This window comes from Pelophylax lessonae (assembly GCF_965119305.1).
Source record: "Pelophylax lessonae genome assembly, chromosome: 13".
Classification (NCBI taxonomy): Eukaryota; Metazoa; Chordata; class Amphibia; order Anura; family Ranidae; genus Pelophylax; species Pelophylax lessonae.
The window spans coordinates 5,219,658-5,238,742 of NC_138780.1; the positions used below are offsets into that span (position 1 = coordinate 5,219,658).

General features: G+C 43.9%; 1 protein-coding gene across 1 annotated transcript; it reads left to right on the forward strand.

The window, feature by feature from the left end:
• Positions 1-266: 266 nt before the first annotated feature.
• Positions 267-18,375, forward strand: AQP10 (aquaporin 10). The gene is made up of 6 exons (XM_082275909.1): positions 267-546; positions 9,832-9,958; positions 12,630-12,767; positions 12,861-12,979; positions 15,547-15,764; positions 17,986-18,375. The coding sequence occupies exons 1-6, from the start codon at positions 337-339 to the stop codon at positions 18,197-18,199; spliced, it is 1,026 nt and encodes a 341-aa protein (XP_082132035.1). The 5' UTR covers positions 267-336; the 3' UTR covers positions 18,200-18,375.
• Positions 18,376-19,085: the final 710 nt, after the last annotated feature.

The following is a 19,085-nucleotide window of genomic DNA, read 5'->3' on the forward strand; positions in this document are numbered from 1 at the left end:
ACAGAAAAAGAATAAAGTGATCAAAACTCTACAAATATTTCTAAAAAATAAAAAAAAAACCAAATATCAAAACTTTTACAATGCAAAATTTTGCAAACCATTTTAGGTACAACAGAGGCCCCAACAATTCACAATTTAAAATAAAAAAAAAAATAATAATAATTTATGCAAAATAAAAAAAAAAAAATAATAAAAGGTTTGTTCTAATGGCAAAAATCTAGAAAAAAAAAAAAAAAACATTCACCTAAATGCTGATTATGGGATTATATACCCTGACCTGTTGTGACTGCAGATCTTTGGACAGGTAGGTGGTATAACTGAGCAGATAAGTTGGCGATGTGCGGTTGGGTGACCCTCTTATCTCCCTGTGATAGGACGCCGTATAAGAAGACATCACCCCTCCTCTTTACCATTTCGTCCTCTGCTGGTACCTGGTGTGACATGGCATGCCGGCCTGCCCTGGAGAGGCTGCTGAACCGGCTGAGACTCAGGAACACCCTCGCCCGGCAATGCCTTGCCGAATTTCTTGGAGTTTTTGTTCTGCTTGTGAGTAATTCAAAAAATTTTCAAAAATATTGCCATGATTTTGTATAATTGGTGGAATTGTATGATGGGGTGGGGGTTCTCAAAGTGCATGGAAATCCTCTAAAATTCCCCCTTTTGTTTCACTTCTTCCCCCCCACACGTATCATACCCCCCCTCCCAGCACAAATTCCCCCCAAATCCCCCCTTCTAGCACAAATCTTCTTCCCCCCATCCCCCCTCCTAACACAAATCCCCCTAAATCACCACTCTTAGCAACCCCTACATGCCCAATTTTCCCCTCCTAGAACAATACTTACAGTGGGGGAAGTAATGGTTGGATCCACTGCAGATTGTGTCATTTTGCCCACTTACAAAGAAATGGCGGGTGTATAATTTTTATCATCTGTGTATTTTATATGATAGAGACAGAATATCAACCAAAACACATGATACAAATGTTATAAATGGAGTTGCAGTTCAGTGAGTAAAATAAGTATTTGTTCCCCAAGCAAAACATGGCTTAGTAGTCGGTGGAGGAACCCTTGTTGGTAGGCACAGAGGTCAGACGTTTCTTGTAGTTTGCAGACATCTCAGGAGGGATTTGGGTCCACTCTTCTCTAAATCCTTAAGGTTTCTTGGCTGTCGCTTGGCAACTCGAAGTTTCAGCTCCCTCAATAAACTTTCTATAGGATTAAGGTCTGGAGACTGACTAATCCACTCCATGACCCTAATGTGCTTCTTCTTGAGCCACTCCTGTGTTGCCTCGGTGGTATGTTTTGGGTCATCGTCATGGTGGAAGACCAACGACCCATCTTCAGTATTCTGGCTGAGGGAAGAAGGTTCCTCATCCAAGATCTTACAATACAAGTCTTCGTCCAATGGCCCCTCAATGCGGCAAAGTTGGCCCTTACCTTTAGCAGAGAAACAGCCCCAAAGCATTATGTTTCCACCACCGTGCTTGACTGTAAGGATGGTGTTCTTAGGGTCGTAGCCAGCATTTTTCTTCCTCCAAACACGGCGAGTGGAGTTAATGCCAAAGAGATTAATTTTGGTCTCATCTGACCACAGCATTTTCTCCCAATCCTTCTCTGAATCATTTAGATGTTCATTGGCATGACTGTACATGTGCCTTCTTGATTGAAGGATTCAGAGAAGGATTGGGAGAAAGTGCTGTGGTCAGAGGAGACCAAAATTGAGCTCTTTGGCATTAACTCAACTCGCCGTTTTTGGAGGAAGAAAAATGCTTGCTATGACCCAAAGAACACCATCCTTACAGTCCGGCAAGGAGATGGAAACATGATGCTTTGGGGTTGTTTCTCTACTAAAGGTACAGGCCAACTTTGCCGCATTAAGCAGCCAATGGACGGGGCCATGTATTGTAAAATCCTGAATAAGAACCTTCTTCCCTCAGCCAGAACACTGAAGATGGGTCATGGATGGGTCTTCCAGCATGACAATGACCTAAAATATAAAGCCAAGGCAAGAAAGGAGTGGTTCAAGAAGAAGCACATTAAGGTCATGGAGTGGCCTAGCCAGTCTCCAGACCTTAATCCTATAAAAAATTTATGGAGGGAGCTGAAACTTCGAGTTGCCAAGGGACAGCCAAGGGACAGCCAAGAAATCTTAAGGATTTAGAGAGGATCTGTAAAGAAGAGTGGACCAAAATCCCTCCTGAGATGTGTGCAAACCTGGTCACCAACTACAAGAAACGTCTGACCTCTGTGCCTACCAACAAGGGTTCCTCCACCGACTACTAAGTCATGTTTTGTTTGGGGATCAAATACTTATTTTACTCACTGAACTGCAACTCCATTTATAATATTTGTATCATGTGTTAGCATTTGGTTTAGAGCTAGGTTTAGCATTAGGGTTAGACTTGTGGGGTATAAAGGGTTAGAGTTAGGGTTAGCATTAGGGTTAGTGTTAGGGATAGTGTTAGAGTTAGGTTTGCATTAAGGTAAGAGTTAGGGTTAGATTTAGGGCTAGTATTATGGTTAGAGTTTGGGTTAGATTTGGGGCTAGCATTTTGGTTAGAGTTAGGGTTAGCATTAAGGTAAGAGTTAGGGTTAGATTTAGGGCTAGCATTATGGTTAGAGTTAGGGTTAGCATTGAGGTTAATGTTAAGGATAGCATTAGAGTTAGAGTTAGGGTTAACATTCAGGTTAGGAAGGGATAGTGTTAGGGTTTTAGTTAGAGTTAGCATTGGGTTAGCATTAGGATTAGAGTTAGGTTTAGCTTTTGGGTTAGAGTTAAGTGTAGTGAATAGGGTTAGAGTTAGGGACAGATAGTGTTAGAGTTAGAGCTAGGTTTGGCGTTAGAGTTATGGTTAGGGTATAAAGGGTTATAGAAAGATAATGTTAGGGCTACTGGTAAGGGTTGGTGTTAGGGATAACATAGTTAGCTTTAGGGTAAGAGTTGGGGTTAGATTTAGGGCTAGCATTATGGGTATAGTTAGGGTTAGCATTGAGATTAGTGTTAGGTATAGCAGTAGAGTTAGGCTTGACATTAGGGTTAGGATTAGCATTAAAGTTTGGGAGGGCTAGTGCTAGGATTAGAGTTAGGGTTAGATTTAGCAGAGGGGTTAGTGATAGGGATAGCGTTTGAATTAGAGTTAGGGCTAGTATCTGGGTTGGTGTCAGGGGTAACATTGGAGTTAGGATTAGCATTAGAGTTAGGAAGCAATAGTGTTAAGGGTTAAAGTTAGGGTTAACATTGGGATAGCATTTGAGTTAGGCTTGTCATTAGGGTAGAGTTGGGTTTAGCTTTAGGGTTAGAGTTAAGTGCAGTGATACGGTTAGAGTTAGGGAGGGATAGAGTTAGAGCTAGGTTTAGCTTTAGAGTTTTTGGTTAGGGTATAAAAGGTTAGGGTTAGGGAAGGATACTGTTAAGGTTAGTGTTAGGGTTAGCATTACGGTTGGTGTTAGGGATAACATTGGAGTTATAGTTAGTGTTAGGGTAAGAGTTGGGGTTAGATTTAGGGCTAGCGTTATGGTTATAGTTAGAGTTAGCATTGAGGTTAGTGTTAGGGATAGCATTAGAGTTAGGCTTGGCATTGGGGTTAGTGCTAGGATTAGGGTTAGGGAGTGCTAGTGCTAGGATTAGGGTTAGGGAGGGCTAGTGCTAGGGTTAGAGTTAGGGAAGGCTAGTGCTAGGATTTGAGTTAGGGAGGGCTAGTGCTAGGGTTAGAGTTAGGTAGGGCTAGTGATAGGGTTAGAGTTAGGGAGGGCTAGTGCTAGGGTTAGAGTTAGGGAGGGCTAGTGCTAGGGTTAGATTTAGGTAGGGCTAGTGCTAGGGTTAGATTTAGGTAGGGCTAGTGCTAGGGTTAGATTTAGGTAGGGCTAGTGCTAGGGTTAGATTTAGGTAGGGTTAGTGCTCATGCTAGGGTTAGAGTTAGGTAGGGCTAGTGCTAGGATTAGAGTTAGGGAGGGCTAGTGCTAGGGTTAGAGCTAGGGAGGGCCAGTGCTAGGATTAGAGTTAGGGAGGGCTAGTGCTAGGATTAGAGTTAGGGAGGGCTAGTGCTAGGGTTAGAGTTACGGAGGGCTAGTGCTAGGATTAGAGTTAGGTAGGGCTAGTGCTAGGGTTAGAGTTAGGGAGGGCTAGTGCTAGGGTTAGAGCTAGGGAGGGCTAGTGCTCGGATTAGAGTTAGGGAGGGCTAGTGCTAGGATTAGAGTTAGGTAGGGCTAGTGCTAGGGTTAGAGTTAGGGAGGGCTAGTGCTAGGGTTAGAGTTACGGAGGGCTAGTGCTAGGATTAGAGTTAGGTAGGGCTAGTGCTAGGGTTAGAGTTAGGGAGGGCTAGTGCTAGGGTTAGAGCTAGGGAGGGCTAGTGCTCGGATTAGAGTTAGGGAGGGCTAGTGCTAGGATTAGAGTTAGGGAGGGCTAGTGCTCGGATTAGAGTTAGGGAGGGCTAGTGCTCGGATTAGAGTTAGGGAGGGCTAGTGATAGGGTTAGGGTTACCATTGGGATAGCATTAGAGGTAGGGTTAGAGTTTTATATATATATATATATATATATATATATATATATATATATATATATATATATATCATAAGGGTTAGTGATAGGGATAGAGTTTGAGTTAGAGTTGGGGTTAGGCTTGTCATTAATGTTAGAGTTAAGGGTTAGCACTAGACAAAGGTTTAGGGTTACCATAATGTTCAGCAATACCTGTGATTTGCCCTTGTGTGCCCCAGCAGTTGTTTCTTTATAACCCCGCACAGACGATCGGGCAGCATATTTCTCCCCCGTCACATCGGGTGCCTGCATGTCATCGCTCTCGCTCGGCGCTGGCCCATCACTGTGAGTGGCAGCACGTCTGTGAGGCTGCCGGGAAAGCTGCCATCAGCTGAGTATGTGCCACCATACCTCACATTAGTAATTGCAGCTGTTTATTAGTTGTTATCAGAATTATTTATCACTTTTCAGCTAATTCATCCCCATAAAAATTCCTGATTATGGGATGTATCAGTAGAGGGCAGAGTACGACCCGTATTACCCGCTGTTCTTGCCAATCCGCCTCTGCCAGATTATTAACCCATCCGGACAGAGAGACTGAGATCGGAGAATGCGTGACTGCAAATGTTTTCGATGACCTGACAATCCGCCTATTGATCTGCGAAGGATCACCTGATGGATTGTACGATTTATCATAAATAGTTTTTAAAATTTTTCTTTTTTTGTAATTTTTGCATTTATTTGTAAACTGTTATTAAAAAAAAAATAAAAAAAAAATTCTCTTTTTTTTATGAAAAAAAAAAAAAAAACAAAACAATAAAATAAAGAGGCAAATAAGGAGCCTTTTTTTGTGGTGGAAGAACAGACCCAAGATGGGTGGGAGGAGCTTCTGTAACCCTGAGGAGCCATTTATAGCCCATTTCAAACTCATAACCATAAAAAAAAAACTTAATTTCACCATCCCCTTTGACTCCAATATATTCCACCGAAATGGTGAAATTTGCCCAAATTTCATAAAATTACTCTAAAACAAAAATAAATCAAAATAAAAAATAAAATCAAAATTCTGCTCATTGCTGCCAATTGCCTTTATGGTGTGTAATGCATTGCACCAGGGCTGCTGATAGGGGGGACCGCCAGTCCTCCTGTAGGGGGCCCGGGTACACAGGGGGGGCCCCAACAGCATGGGGAATCGGTGCAGTCGGGCAGAGGGGCAATTACAGAAGGAAGCCCTGTGCAGCTCTCTGCAGCAGCTGAAAGCCAGTTTCTCCCCCTCTTACCAGCCTTTAGCTGCTGCGGGAAGAGACACAGACACAGAGCATCGTACCTGTAATTGTCGTCCCCCCCCCCCCCCCCCACACACACACACACACAGCGCTGCAGGCTTACCTTTCCTTTAAAAAAAATAGCAGATTGTAAAAAAAAAAAAAAAAATAATAATATTTAAACATTGTAATAAAAAAATAAATAAATAGTAAAATAAAATAATTGTGAACATTTAAAATAAATAAATAAATAAATAAATATATATATATATATATATATATATATATATATATATATATAAATAAATAATAATAATAATAAATAATAATAAATAAATAATAATAAATGAATAAATATAAATACATATATATATATATATATTTTTTTTTATGTAAAAAACTATAAAAAGGGCTAAATTACACGGGTTCTCTGTTATGTTTGTGTCCGCTAATAATGATTTTAGTGTATTTTTGGTGAAAATATTGTCTTGATAAATTCAGGAGGGGGGGGGGGCTGCTAGGTAGGCTGTATGCCCCCCCCCCCTGATTTCTAACAGCAGCCCTGCATTGTAGTGTAGTGAAATGATAGAGAGACAAACACAGAATGAACAGGGTGCGTGATCGTCATAAACTTCCCTTCCTCCTTTAATTGTGCTACAGAATAACATTACAGGTTGCAAAAGTTACAACAGGTAAATCCAAAGAGTGACAGATGTGGAAGGGGACGTTGATGAGTGAAATCTCTTTCCAGCTATTAACCTCGAACAGACTCAAAGTTGCAAAGGCAAGCTCCTCCCCTTTGTTTTGCATCCACCACCTGCGGTTGGACTCTTCCAATTCTTGCTGACGCTCATAATTTAATAACCCAAAAATACAGGATCTGACAAAAGTAAGTACACCCCTCCCATTATCTTTTCATGTGACAACACTGAAGAAGTGACACTTTGCTACAATGTAAAGTAGTGAGTGTACAGCTTGTATAACAGTGTAAATTTACTGTCCCCTCAAAATAACTCAACACACAGCCATTAATGTCTAAACCGCTGGCAACAAAAGTCACTACACCCCTAAGTGACAATCTCCAAATTGGGCCCAATTAGCCATTTTCCCTCCCCGGTGTCATGTGACTCGTTAGTGTTACAAGGTCTCAGGTGTGAATGGGGGGCAGGTGTGTTACATTTGGTGTTATCGCTCTCACTCTCTCATACTGGTCACTGGAAGTTCAACATTGCACCTCATGGCAAAGAACTCTCTGAGGATCTGAAAAAAAAGAATTGTTGCTCTACATAAAGATGGCCTAGGCTATAAGAAGATTGCCAAGACCCTGAAACTGAGCTGCAGCACGGTGGCCGAGACCATACAGCGGTGTAACAGGACAGTTTCCACTCAGAACAGGCCTCACCATGGTCAACCAAAGAAGTTGAGTGCCGTGCTCAGCGTCATATCCAGAGGTTGTCTTTGGGAAATAGACGTATGAGTGCTGCCAGTATTGCTGCAGAGGTTGAAGGGGTGGGGGAGGGGTCAGCCTGTCAGTGCTCAGACCATACGCCGCACACTGCATCAAATTGGTCTGCATGGCTGTCGTCCCAGAAGGAAGCCTCTTATAAAGATGATGGACAAGAAAGCCCATAAACAGTTTGCTGAAGACAAGCAGACTAAGGACATGGATTACTGGAACCATCTCCTGTGCTCTGATGAGACCAAGATAAACTATTTGGTGTCAGATGGTGTCAGGCGTGTGTGGGGGCAACCAGGTGAGGAGTACAAAGACAAGTGTGTCTTCCTACAGTCAGGCATGGTGGTGGGAGTGTCATGGTCTGGGGCTGCATGAGTGCTGCCGGCACTGGGGAGCTACAGATCATTGAGGGAACCATGAATGCCAACATGTACTGTGACATACTGAAGCAGAGCATGATCCCCTCCCTTCAGAGACTGGGCCGCAGGGCAGTATTCCAACATAACGACCCCAAACACCTCCAAGAGGACCACTGCCTTGCTAAAGAAGCTGAGGGTAAAGGTGATGGACTGGCCAAGCATGTCTCCAGACCTAAACCCTACTGAGCATCTGTGGGGGATCCTCAAACAGAAGGTGGAGGAGCGCAAGGTCTCTAACATCCACCAGCTCTGTGATGTCATCATGGGGGAGGGGAAGAGGACTCCAGTGGCAACCTGTGAAGCTCTGGTGAACTCCATGCCCAAGAGGGTTAAGGCGGTGCTGGAAAATAATGGCGGCCACACAAAATATTGACACTTTGGGCCCAATTTGGAGATTGTCACTTAGGGGTGTACTGACTTTTGTTGCCAGCGGTTTAGACATTAATGTCTGTGTGTTGAGTTATTTTGAGGGGACAGTAAATTTACACTGTTATACAAGCTGTACACTCACTACTTTACATTGTAGCAAAGTCTCATTTCTTCAGTGTTGTCACATGGAAAGATAGAATATGAGGGGTGTACTTACTTTTGTCAGATACTGTATCTCCTATTCTTTATCTTTTTTTTTGTCTTTTTTTTACAATCAAATGTGTTTTTTTCTTTCCTATGCACCTTTGCTGCCAAGAGCCGTGGACGTTTGATTTCGAAATCTGGCCATATCCAAAAATAAATATTTTTAGGTTTGGGTGTGATGTGAAAGTTCCCCGTATCGCGTTTTCAAATCCTGTTTTGAGAAAATGGCGCAATTGCCAATTTTTGAGAAGCTGAGGTGACCTTGAACCCCCTAGAATAATTGACATCCAAAAATGAATGTTCTTAATTTTGGGTGTGATGTGAAAGTTCCCCATATCGCGCTTTCGAAATCCTGTTTTAGTAAAATGGCATAATTGTCAATTTTTGAGAAGCTGGGGTGACCTTCAACCCTCAGAACGATCGCTCAACGCCATGAGCGAGCTAGAGGCTGCCAATGCCCCTCTGCATGGCGAAGGTTGCCAGATCCGGGATGGGTTTTGTTTACCCTCTCCGCACTCTTCTGATCCTAGCCACTCCCATGAGTAAAGCTGGAGCCAGCCCACTAGGATTTCAGACTGAGGTGACCTTGAACCCTCAGAACGATTGCCCAACGCTGTGAGTGAGCTAGAGGCTGCCGATGCCCCCTGTGCACGCCGAAGGTTGCCAGATCTGGGGTGGGTTTTGTTTACCCTCTCCGCACTCTTCTGACCCTAGACACTCCCATGAGTACATCTGGAGCCCGCCCACTAGGATTTCAGACTGAGGTGACCTTAAACCCTCAGAACGATCGCCCAATGCCGTGAGCAAGCTAGAGGCTGCCAATGCCCCTCTGCATGGCCAAGGTTGCCAGATCTGGGGTGGGTTAGTTTACCCTCTCCGCACTCTTCTGACTCTAGCCACTCCCATGAGTAAAGCTGGAGCCCGCCCACTAGGATTTCAGACTGAGGTGACCTTAAACCCTCAGAACGATCGCCCAACGCCATGAGCGAGCTAGAGGCTGCCAATGCCACTGTGCATGGCGAAGGTTGCCAGATCTGGGGTGGGTTTGGTTTACCCTCTCTCCGCACTCTTCTGACCCTAGCCACTCCCATGAGTAAAGCTGGAGCCCGCCCACTAGGATTTCAGACTGAGTTGACCTTAAACTCTCAGAACGATCGCCCAACGCCGTGAGCGAGCTAGAGGCTGTCAATGCCCCTCTGCATGGCCAAGGTTGTCAGATCTGGGGTGGGTTTGTTTACCCTCCCTGCACTCTTCGGGCCCTAGCCACTCCGATGAGTAAAGCTGGAGCCCGCCCACTAGGATTTCAGACTGAGGTGACCTTAAACCCTCAGAACGATTGCCCAACGCTGTGAGCGAGCTAGAGGCTGCCAATGCCCCTTTGCATGGCCAAGGTTGCCAGTTCTGGGGTGGGTTTGTTTATCCTCTCCGCACTCTTCTGACCCTAGCCACTCCCATGAGTAAAGCTGGAGCCCACCCCCTAGGATTTCAGACTGGCCACTCCCACAGTATATAGAATTGGAATTGATTGTCCCTGAAGAAGTCTGAGAGGAAATGAAGATGAACAACGTATTACAATGTATATATTATATCATATGTACACAATCCAACTAAAGTATCATCCGCCATTTTTGTTTCTTTGCAGCTGATCACCGTTGCGGCCACGGCGCAGGGAGTCACCAGCCAGAACACCAAAGGCAACTTCTTCTGCATGTACCTGGCTGGAGCCATTGCTGTCGTTATCGCTATTTACGTGTCGGGGGGTGTGTCAGGTATGTTAACTCATCCTTACCCATCTGGCTTCCAGACGCTGGTGCAGAAATTTTAATTTTATCTCCTGGGTGTGGCCACAGGTCCCCCCTCCCCCGAGCAGGTCTGAACCAAGAAAAATAGAATTTTGGGTTTTGGTGGAATTTTTCTAAATTAGAGGCAAATTTCAATCACTCGGAACTGCAAGGAAAAAAATCACATGGCTTTGTTTATAAACAGAGTGTTAGGGTTAACTTTAGGGTTAGCATTAGAATCAAAGTTAGAGTTAGCGTTAGGGTTTAAAATTAGGGTTAATATTAGGTTTTCAAAATTAGGGTTAAAGTTATGGATAGTGTAAGGGTTAAAGTTACCATTAAGGATGGGATTAGGATTTGCAGTAAATCTAAAAATAAGGGTTAGGATTAGGATTAGTGTTAGGGTTAGTGGCAATGGTTGGGTTCATATTAGGGTTCACATTAAAATTATAGTTAGAATTTGGATTACCTTAAAATTAGGGTAAGCATTTGGGCTAGTGTTATCTTTAGTGTAAAAATTGTGGTTAACTTAAGGGTTAGCGTTAAAGTTAGGGTTAGCATTTGGGTTAGTGGTAAAATTGGGGTTAGCATTAGGGTTAGTGTTAGGAATAGTGTTAAATTTAAAAAATTAGAGTTAGTGTTAAGATTAGCATTAGGGTCAGGGTTAATGGTTGGGTTAATATTAGTGTTAGCTGTAGGATTAGCATTAGGATTAGTGTTAATGGTTGAGACTCTATTAGGATTAACCTAGGGTTAGCATTTGGGTTACTGTAAACAGTTGGGTAAATATTAGTGTTAGCTTTAGGATTAGCATTAGGATTAGTGTTAGTGTTAACAGTTGGGTTAATATTAGTGTTAGCTTTAGGGTTACATTTGGATTAGTGTTAGGGTTAGTGTTAATGTTTGGTTTAATATTAGTGTTAGCTTTAGGATTACATTTAGATTAGTGTTGGGGTTAGTGCTAATGGTTGGGTTAATATTAGTGTTAGTTTTAGGATTAGCATTAGTATTAATGTTAATGGTTGGGACTCTATTAGGGTTAAATTAGGGTTGGCATTTGGGTTACTATTAACAGTTGGGTTAATATTAATATTAGCTTTAGGATTGCATTTGGATTAGTTTTGAGGTTAGTGTTAATGATTGGGTTATTATTAGTGTTAGCTTTAGGATTAGCATTAGGATTAGTGTTAGTGTTAATGGTTGAGACTCTAATAGTGTTAAATTAGGGTTAGCATTTGGCTTACTGTTAACAGTTGGGTTAGTGTTAACTTTTGGATTAACATTGGGATTAGTGTTAACAGCTGGATTAATAATAGTGTTAGCTTTAGGGTTACATTTGGATTAGTGTTAGGGTTAGTGTTAATGTTTGGTTTAATATTAGTGTTAGCTTTAGGATTACATTTGGATTAGTGTTGGGGTTAGTGCTAATGGTTGGGTTAATATTAGTGTTAGTTTTTGGATTAGCATTAGGATTAGTATTAATGTTAATGGTTGGGACTCTATTAGGGTTAAATTAGGGTTGGCATTTGGGTTACTGTTAACAGTTGGGTTAATATTAGTGTTAGCTTTAGGATTAGTGTTAGTGTTAATGGTTGAGACTCAATTAGGGTTAAATTAGGGTTAGCATTTGGGTTACTGTTAACAATTGGGTTAAAATTAGTGTTAGCTTTAGGATCAGCATTAAGATTAGATTTAGTGCTAGTGTTAACAGTTGGGTTAATATTAGTGTTAGCTTTAGGATTAGCATTAGGATTAGTGTTAGGGTAAGTGTTAACAGTTGGGTTAATATTAGTGTTAGCTTTAGGATTAGCATTAGGATTAGTGTTAGGGTAAGTGTTAACAGTTGGGTTAATATTAGTGTTAGCTTTAGGATTAGTGTTAGGGTTAGTGTTAACAGTTGGATTAATATTAGTGTTAGCTTTAGGATTAGCATTAGGATTAGTGTTAGGGTAAGTGTTAACAGTTGGGTTAATATTAGTGTTAGCTTTAGGATTAGTGTTAGGGTTAGTTTTAACAGTTGGATTAATATTGGTGTTCTCTTTAGGATTACATTTGGATTAGTGTTAGGGTTAGTGTTAATGGTTGGGTTAATATTAGCGTTAGCTTTAGGATTAGCATTAGGATTAGTGTTAGGGTAAGTGTTAACAGTTGGGTTAATATTAGTGTTAGCTTTAGGATTAGTGTTAGGGTTAGTGTTAACAGTTGGATTAATATTAGTGTTCTCTTTAGGATTACATTTGGATTAGTGTTAGGGTTAGTGTTAATGGTTGGGTTAATATTAGCGTTAGCTTTAGGCTTAGCATTAGGATTAGTGTTAATGGTTGAGTTACTATTAGAAATCACATTAGTGTTAGTGTTAATGGTAGGGTTAAATTCAGAGTCAGCATTAGGGTAGTGTATAGGACCATTTGTGTTCCTGAATATCCAATGAGGGACGGTTTTAGGACAGTATAAGGTCCCGTATAGTTTTAAACGACCTTTCATAACCCTCATGACCCACTGAAAGCCCAATACAACCTTTAAAACCACCAAAAATCACCTTTGTATTAAAATTGTATGTCAATTTTTTTGCCAAAATAATCCCAATTTCTCAAAACCTTGCAGCTGAACTCACGCCTCTTCATATCTGGTGACTTGACTTGTGCCCTCTGTCCCACAGGTGGACATCTAAATCCGGCGTACTCGCTCAGCCTGTGTGTCCTGGGCCGGTTCCCATGGTGGAAGCTGCCCATCTATGTCATCATCCAGGTGGTTGGGTCGTTTGCTGGAGCGGCAGCTGCCTTCGCACTGTACTATGGTCAGACCTTCTCTCCCTCCGGTATCGTCACTGTTGCTATTGGAGGACAGGACCTCTTTATTGTCACTGTTGTTTTTTGTTTTTTTCTTTAAGATGCCATCCAGAGTTACACCGGCGGCAACTTGACCGTGTACGGACCACGAGAGACGGCCTCCATATTTTCCTCGTACCCCGCCCCCTACCTGAGCATTGCCAACGGTTTTCTAGATCAGGTGACACCAAAATGTTATTTCGATGACTATATCCAATCTTCTGCTCTTTCCATTGGTTCAGTTCATGAGCTTATAGATAAGTTGTCTTTTAAAAGGACACCGAAAGTTTTTAAGTGGACCTGTCCACAACAGGGCCGTCTTTCCGAATGGGCACGCCCGGCAGTTGCCAGGGGGCCCCACTTGCCAAAGGGGCCCCACAAACAGGGTGGCAATGATCTGTCCCCCCCCAGGCCAGATTAGTTTACCTGGTGGTCTAGGGCACCCCCCCCCCCCCGTTTGCGCTGTACTGGTTGCTAGGAAGGCCAGCCGACTGGCATCTAACAACCAGTGACGTCCTAAGCAGAGGGGACCCAGCATGCACAGCAGGAGGAGGATCCTCCTCGTCCTCCTCGGCGCCTAGAATGGCTCCACCCACCTCCTCCCTTCATGTGCTGTGCGGCCACTGTTGAAGGTAATTAGACTGCTGCAGGCTGCTTGATTTTTTTTCTCTCTCTTTCCATCCTCTGTCTGTGCCATCCTTTACCTGCCATGTGCCATCCTCTGTGTGCCATCCTCTGTGTGCCATGTATATCCTCTGTGTGCCATCCTCTGTGTGCCATGTACATCCTCTGTGTGCCATCCTCTGTGTGCCATGTACATCCTCTGTGTGCCATCCTCTGTGTGCCATCCTCTGCGTGCCATGTACATCCTCTGTGTGCCATCCTCTGCTTGCCATGTACATCCTCTGTGTGCCATCCTCTGCGTGCCATGTACATCCTCTGTGTGCCATCCTCTGCTTGCCATGTACATCCTCTGTGTGCCATCCTCTGCGTGCCATCCTCTGTGTGCCATGTACATCCTCTGTGTGCCATCCTCTGTGTGCCATCCTCTGCGTGCCATGTACATCCTCTGTGTGCCATCCTCTGCTTGCCATGTACATCCTCTGTGTGCCATCCTCTGCGTGCTATCCTCTGTGTGCCATGTACATCCTCTGTGTGCCATCCTCTGTGTGCCATGTACATCTTCTGTGTGCCATGTACATCCTCTGTGTGCCATGTACATCCTCTGCATGCCATCCTCTGTGTGCCATGTACATCCTCTGTGTGCCATCCTCTGTGTGCCATGTACATCCTCTGTGTGCCATCCTCTGTGTGCCATGTACATCCTCTGTGTGCCATGTACATCCTTTGTGTGCCATCCTCTGTGTGCCATGTACATCCTCTGTGTGCCATCCTCTGTGTGCCATGTACATCCTCTGTGTGCCATCCTCTGTGTGCCATCCTCTGTGTGCCATGTACATTCTCTGTGTGCTATCCTCTGTGTGCCATGTACATCCTCTGTGTGCCATCCTCTGTGTGCCATCCTATACCTGTAAGCAGACTTGTATAAAGTACTCGAAATTTCTACTTGAGTAAAAGTACAAGTGCTCGATCAAAAAGTGACTTGAGTAGAAGTGGAAGTGCTCACAGAAAAAGTTACTTAAGTAGAAGTACTAAAGTATTCAACATTTTTTTTACTTAAGTATTGCAAGTAGTTTTTTCAAAAAATTTGCTACTTAAGTACTAAAAGTAAAAAGTACCAGTAGTTTTGAAAAAAAAATTCTACTCAAGTACTGAAAGTAGAAGTACAAGTACTGTGTTATGTAGTTATTAAAGAAAAGTCAAAAGTTTTAACATCATATTGTTTTTTATTATTTCAAATGATTAACCTGTGTTTGTTAGTAGTTTCTTGATGCACTTTAAGCGCTGTAGCACCATTTATTTGTTTGTTTCATATTTTCTTTTTATTGGAAAGATTTGGTATGGCAGCTTTTATTATACACAGCCTTTATTTTCGTATGCGCTGATTTACAAATGACATTATACACATTTTTTTGAGCTTTATGTAACCTGCCATCTACTGTTCTGGCAGTGGTAATTTTTTTAAAAGTAACGAGTAACTATGCAGCACAAAAAAAAAATACTTGAGTAGAAGTATCGAAATCATCGAAAAAATGTAGTGAAGTAAAAGTAGAAGTAGGAGAAAAAAATTCTACTCTAGGAAAGTACAGATACCGCATTTCGGTACTTAAGTACAGTACTTAAGTAGTTCTACTTCGTTACTATACATCTCTGCCTGTAAGTCATCTCACTGTGCCATCCTATATCTGTGTGCCATGTACATCCTCTGTATGCCATCCTATACCTGTCATGTACATTCTGTGTGCCATCCTATACCTGCCATGTACATCCGCTGTCTCTGTGCCATCCTATACCTTCCATGTTCTCTCTGTTATTCAATAATCCATAGTGTTTTTGAAATGTAATTTCTTGTTTTTCATTTCCTTGTGTTTCAAACTCATGTTATATTGTCCAAACGTTGTGTTAATGTTTAAACACTGATTTTGTTGGAGGTACCAATAAATATCGCCTTATCAATGATTTGCATTTTTATTCTGGTGGGTGATTGTGTAGGCGGGGCCCCAGTGCACTGCATTGCCCGGGGGCTAATAAGGCTCTTAAGATGCCACTGGTCCACAATACTGTACATCTTAAGATGTTTGTATTTCAGTTAAAGGGTCTAATTTCTCACAAACTGTTTTTACGCAGGTGATGGGGACAGCAATGTTGATGGTCGGCATCTTGGCCATCATTGATTCCAGGAACAAGCCAGTGCCGAAGGGTTTGGAGCCAGTAGTGGTTGGGATGCTGGTCTTCTCCATCGGCCTTTCCATGGGAGCGAACTGCGGCTACCCCATCAACCCCAGTCGAGACCTGGGGCCGCGTCTCTTCACCTACGTGGCAGGATGGGGCTCAGATGTCTTCAGGTTGGTGGCCAGTACTTTGGCAGTTTGTTGGTTGTAAAGAGCGGGCGGAAGGGTGTCCTTCGGTTTTGCTTGATTGTCTTTCGGTCACCATGGATGGCACTCAAGAACATTTGTTAAAATTTAGAGGTGCAGGAGAAGGGTAGAACTTCCAGAAGAATTTACTCATCATGGAGGTTCTAACCCTTACCAGGGGCGGACTGACCATTCGGGGATTAGGGCACTGCCCGAGGGCCCAGGGTCGGTAGGGGGCCCCATGAGAGGCTACACACTACAGAAAGAAGCCAGGGACTTCCATGCAGGCTATGCCCACTCTATGTGGCTGAGCTGCAATTTGTAGGTGGGGCTTTGTGTGGCTTGAGTGTGGAGACAGGGGGCCCCATGATCTTTGATTGCCCGGGGGCCCCATGAGTTGTCAGTACACCCCTGACCCTTACTCGATCTATCTAAAACAATAAATGGGTTCATTGAGAGGTTTACATTCATTTTTGGAGGAGAGTGTCAGGGTATGATCCCCACTTTATCCTTATTAGTGCCCTTGATCACACTGGAGGTATCTCCTCCTACTTCTGGTCCTCCCTTTGAAAACCTGGGCTCTGCTGAGAATTGAACCTCTTGGTTCCAGTGGACCTCTTTCTTCTTACAGTCTTAGTGCTCATTCACACTCACTTCAACTTTAACAAGCATTAAAGCATCGACAAGCTTTGTTTTAAAGGGGCCCAGTAGAACCTGATCTCAGTAGTACCCCCACTCAGCATTTCCCCAGCTCATTAGTCCCCCTTTTCAGCAGATCCCCAGCTCATTGGTACCCTCGTTCAGCAGATTCCCTGCTCAGTAGTACTCCCAGCTCTGCTGATCCCTGGCTCAGTAGTAACCCCCAGCTCTGCTAATCCCCCGCTCAGTAGTAACCCCCAGCTCTTCCTATTCCCCGCTTAGTAGTAACCCCCAACTCTGCTGATCCCCTGCATTATTATCCCCCAGCTCTGCTGATCTCCCTCTCAGTAGTAACCCCCAGCTATGCTGATCCCCGCTCAGTAGTAACTCCCATCTCTGCCGATCCCCCGCTCAGTAGTAACCCCCAGCTCTACTGATCCCTGCTCAGTAGTAACCCCCAGCTCTGCTGATCCCCCGCTCAGTAGTAGCCCCCAGCTCTGCTGATTCCCCACTCAGTAGTGACCCCCAGCTCTGCTGATCCCCCGCTCAGTAGTAACCCCTAGCTCTGCTAATCCCCTGCTCATTAGTAACCCCTAGCTCTGCTGATCTCCCACTCAGTAGTAACCCCCAGCTCTGCTAATCCCCTGCTCATTAGTAACCCCTAGCTCTGCTGATCTCCCACTCAGTAGTAACCCCCAGCTCTGCTAATCCCCTGCTCATTAGTAACCCCTAGCTCTGCTGATCTCCCACTCAGTAGTAACCCCCAGCTCTGCTGATCTTTCGGTTTGCGGATCCGACCCCCCCCCAGGTCCCCCCTCACCTCCTGCTATATTACTCCAATGCTGCGTACCACATGTGACATTGCTGGTTTCTCCTGCTCAGGTAAAACAGCTCTGCTGATCCTCTGTCTCTCAGCCCTCTCTCTGCATTCCCCACTCACCTTCTACTATAGCATTCCAATCTTGCACACCATGTGTGCCATCTGCTAGTTGCTTCTCGCCAGTTCCGACCCGCTCACCTTCCTGCTGCTCCATGCCAGATGTGATATCTGCCCCAGACACTTCCAGAATATATACACATGAACCAGATGTGACTGCTGATGAAGACTTTCCAGTTCACTTGGTTTTCCAGTGCATCCTGGGATATCTCATATCTGCAATACTTACAAAACAAAGAAAAGCTAACTCTGAATAAAAGCCTCTCAAAAGATGAAGGTGCTGTAAGCGAGTGTTGCCGTAGACTTCTATGGAGGCTTTAGAGATGCTTTTAAGCACCAAGTAAGCGACATTGGGGATCATTTTTGAAGTGAAGCAAACACAACGTGTGACCAGGACTCTAAGGTAACCATTTTATTTAGTGACAGTGATTGACATTCAGAGTGCTTTAATAAAGCATGTCCAATGCCAAATTTTGAAGCAAGGGTACACGAGGCCTTAAGGTAACTCCACCATGGTGATTCTTCCACTATGGTGTCCCTGACCCATTGGTGGAGTTTTCATAGGAGTATCAACCATGAACCAGTCCAGGGGCAGCCCTGCAATAATAACCAAGCTTTCTTTCTCCTTTACAGAGCCGGAAACTACTGGTGGTGGGTGCCCATCGTAGCGCCATGTGTGGGTGCTGTTTTCGGCTCCTTACTATACCAGATCCTGGTGGAGATCCACCACCCAACACAGGAAACTGAAGCGGAAGAAGCTACCAACGTGGAGACCCCAACAGAAAAAATGAAGGAGATTCCGGTCTTCACGATCAATTTGGACAACTCTTTGTGTCATCGGCTTTGACTGGCCATCCATTGTGTGGTCCTGGCTTGGCCCAATGGTTTTTCCTATGCACATGGACTAATGGCTGCTGTTGTGTCCTCTCATGGAAGTGTCCGTATTTACAACACAACTCAAGTTATTAAACCTTTTTAGTTGTACAGCAGCAGAGGGGTCAGCTCTGGATAGAGCTGTATTGTGTGTAATGGCTGCTTGTCTGGTACCCAGAGAAGCCAGGGCACCTCTTGAGTCTCCATTACCTGCTGCGGGCCATATCTTTGAGGAACAGTTCATGTCACCTCTCCTTGGGTTCTGTTTAATGCCTTGTTCTCATTCACATATCAGGAGAGGAACATAAATGGTGCCATTCTTGGCCTGCTTGTGAGAATGCTAGATGCCTGGCTGTGTTGGGTTTCCAGGGTTTGGAGTCTAGGACCTGGAAAAAGCACGCAGCAAGTGAAAGTCAATGTTACAGGCCTTTTGACTCAGTAGATAGCCTTTAACAGGACAGCCAGGTGAGCAGTTACAATGACAGGTGTCACATGAATAGATATCATGATTTCGGTGGTATCTCCACACACCTGTCAATGCATTTTGGGACCCTCAAACCCTCTAACATCCAAATTTAGACTTCCTAAAGTCTAGGTTCTTCCCTGCTGCTTCCCATTGGTCATTGAGCCTGGATAAGTGGGCTTGAAGAGGCTTTCAAAGGTGCACAAATGCTATTTAGTCATGTTACGAGATTTGATGAACCTACTAAGGCTAAATTAAAGGGAAACTCTAGTTTTGTTCATAACATATAGAATAGCTTGAGGTACTCACACTGTCCCTTAATTCCTGCTGCACTGGACAAGAACTCTATTAAGGCCTCCTACTGTCCAGGTCCTCCCATGCCAGCCAGGATGTCTTG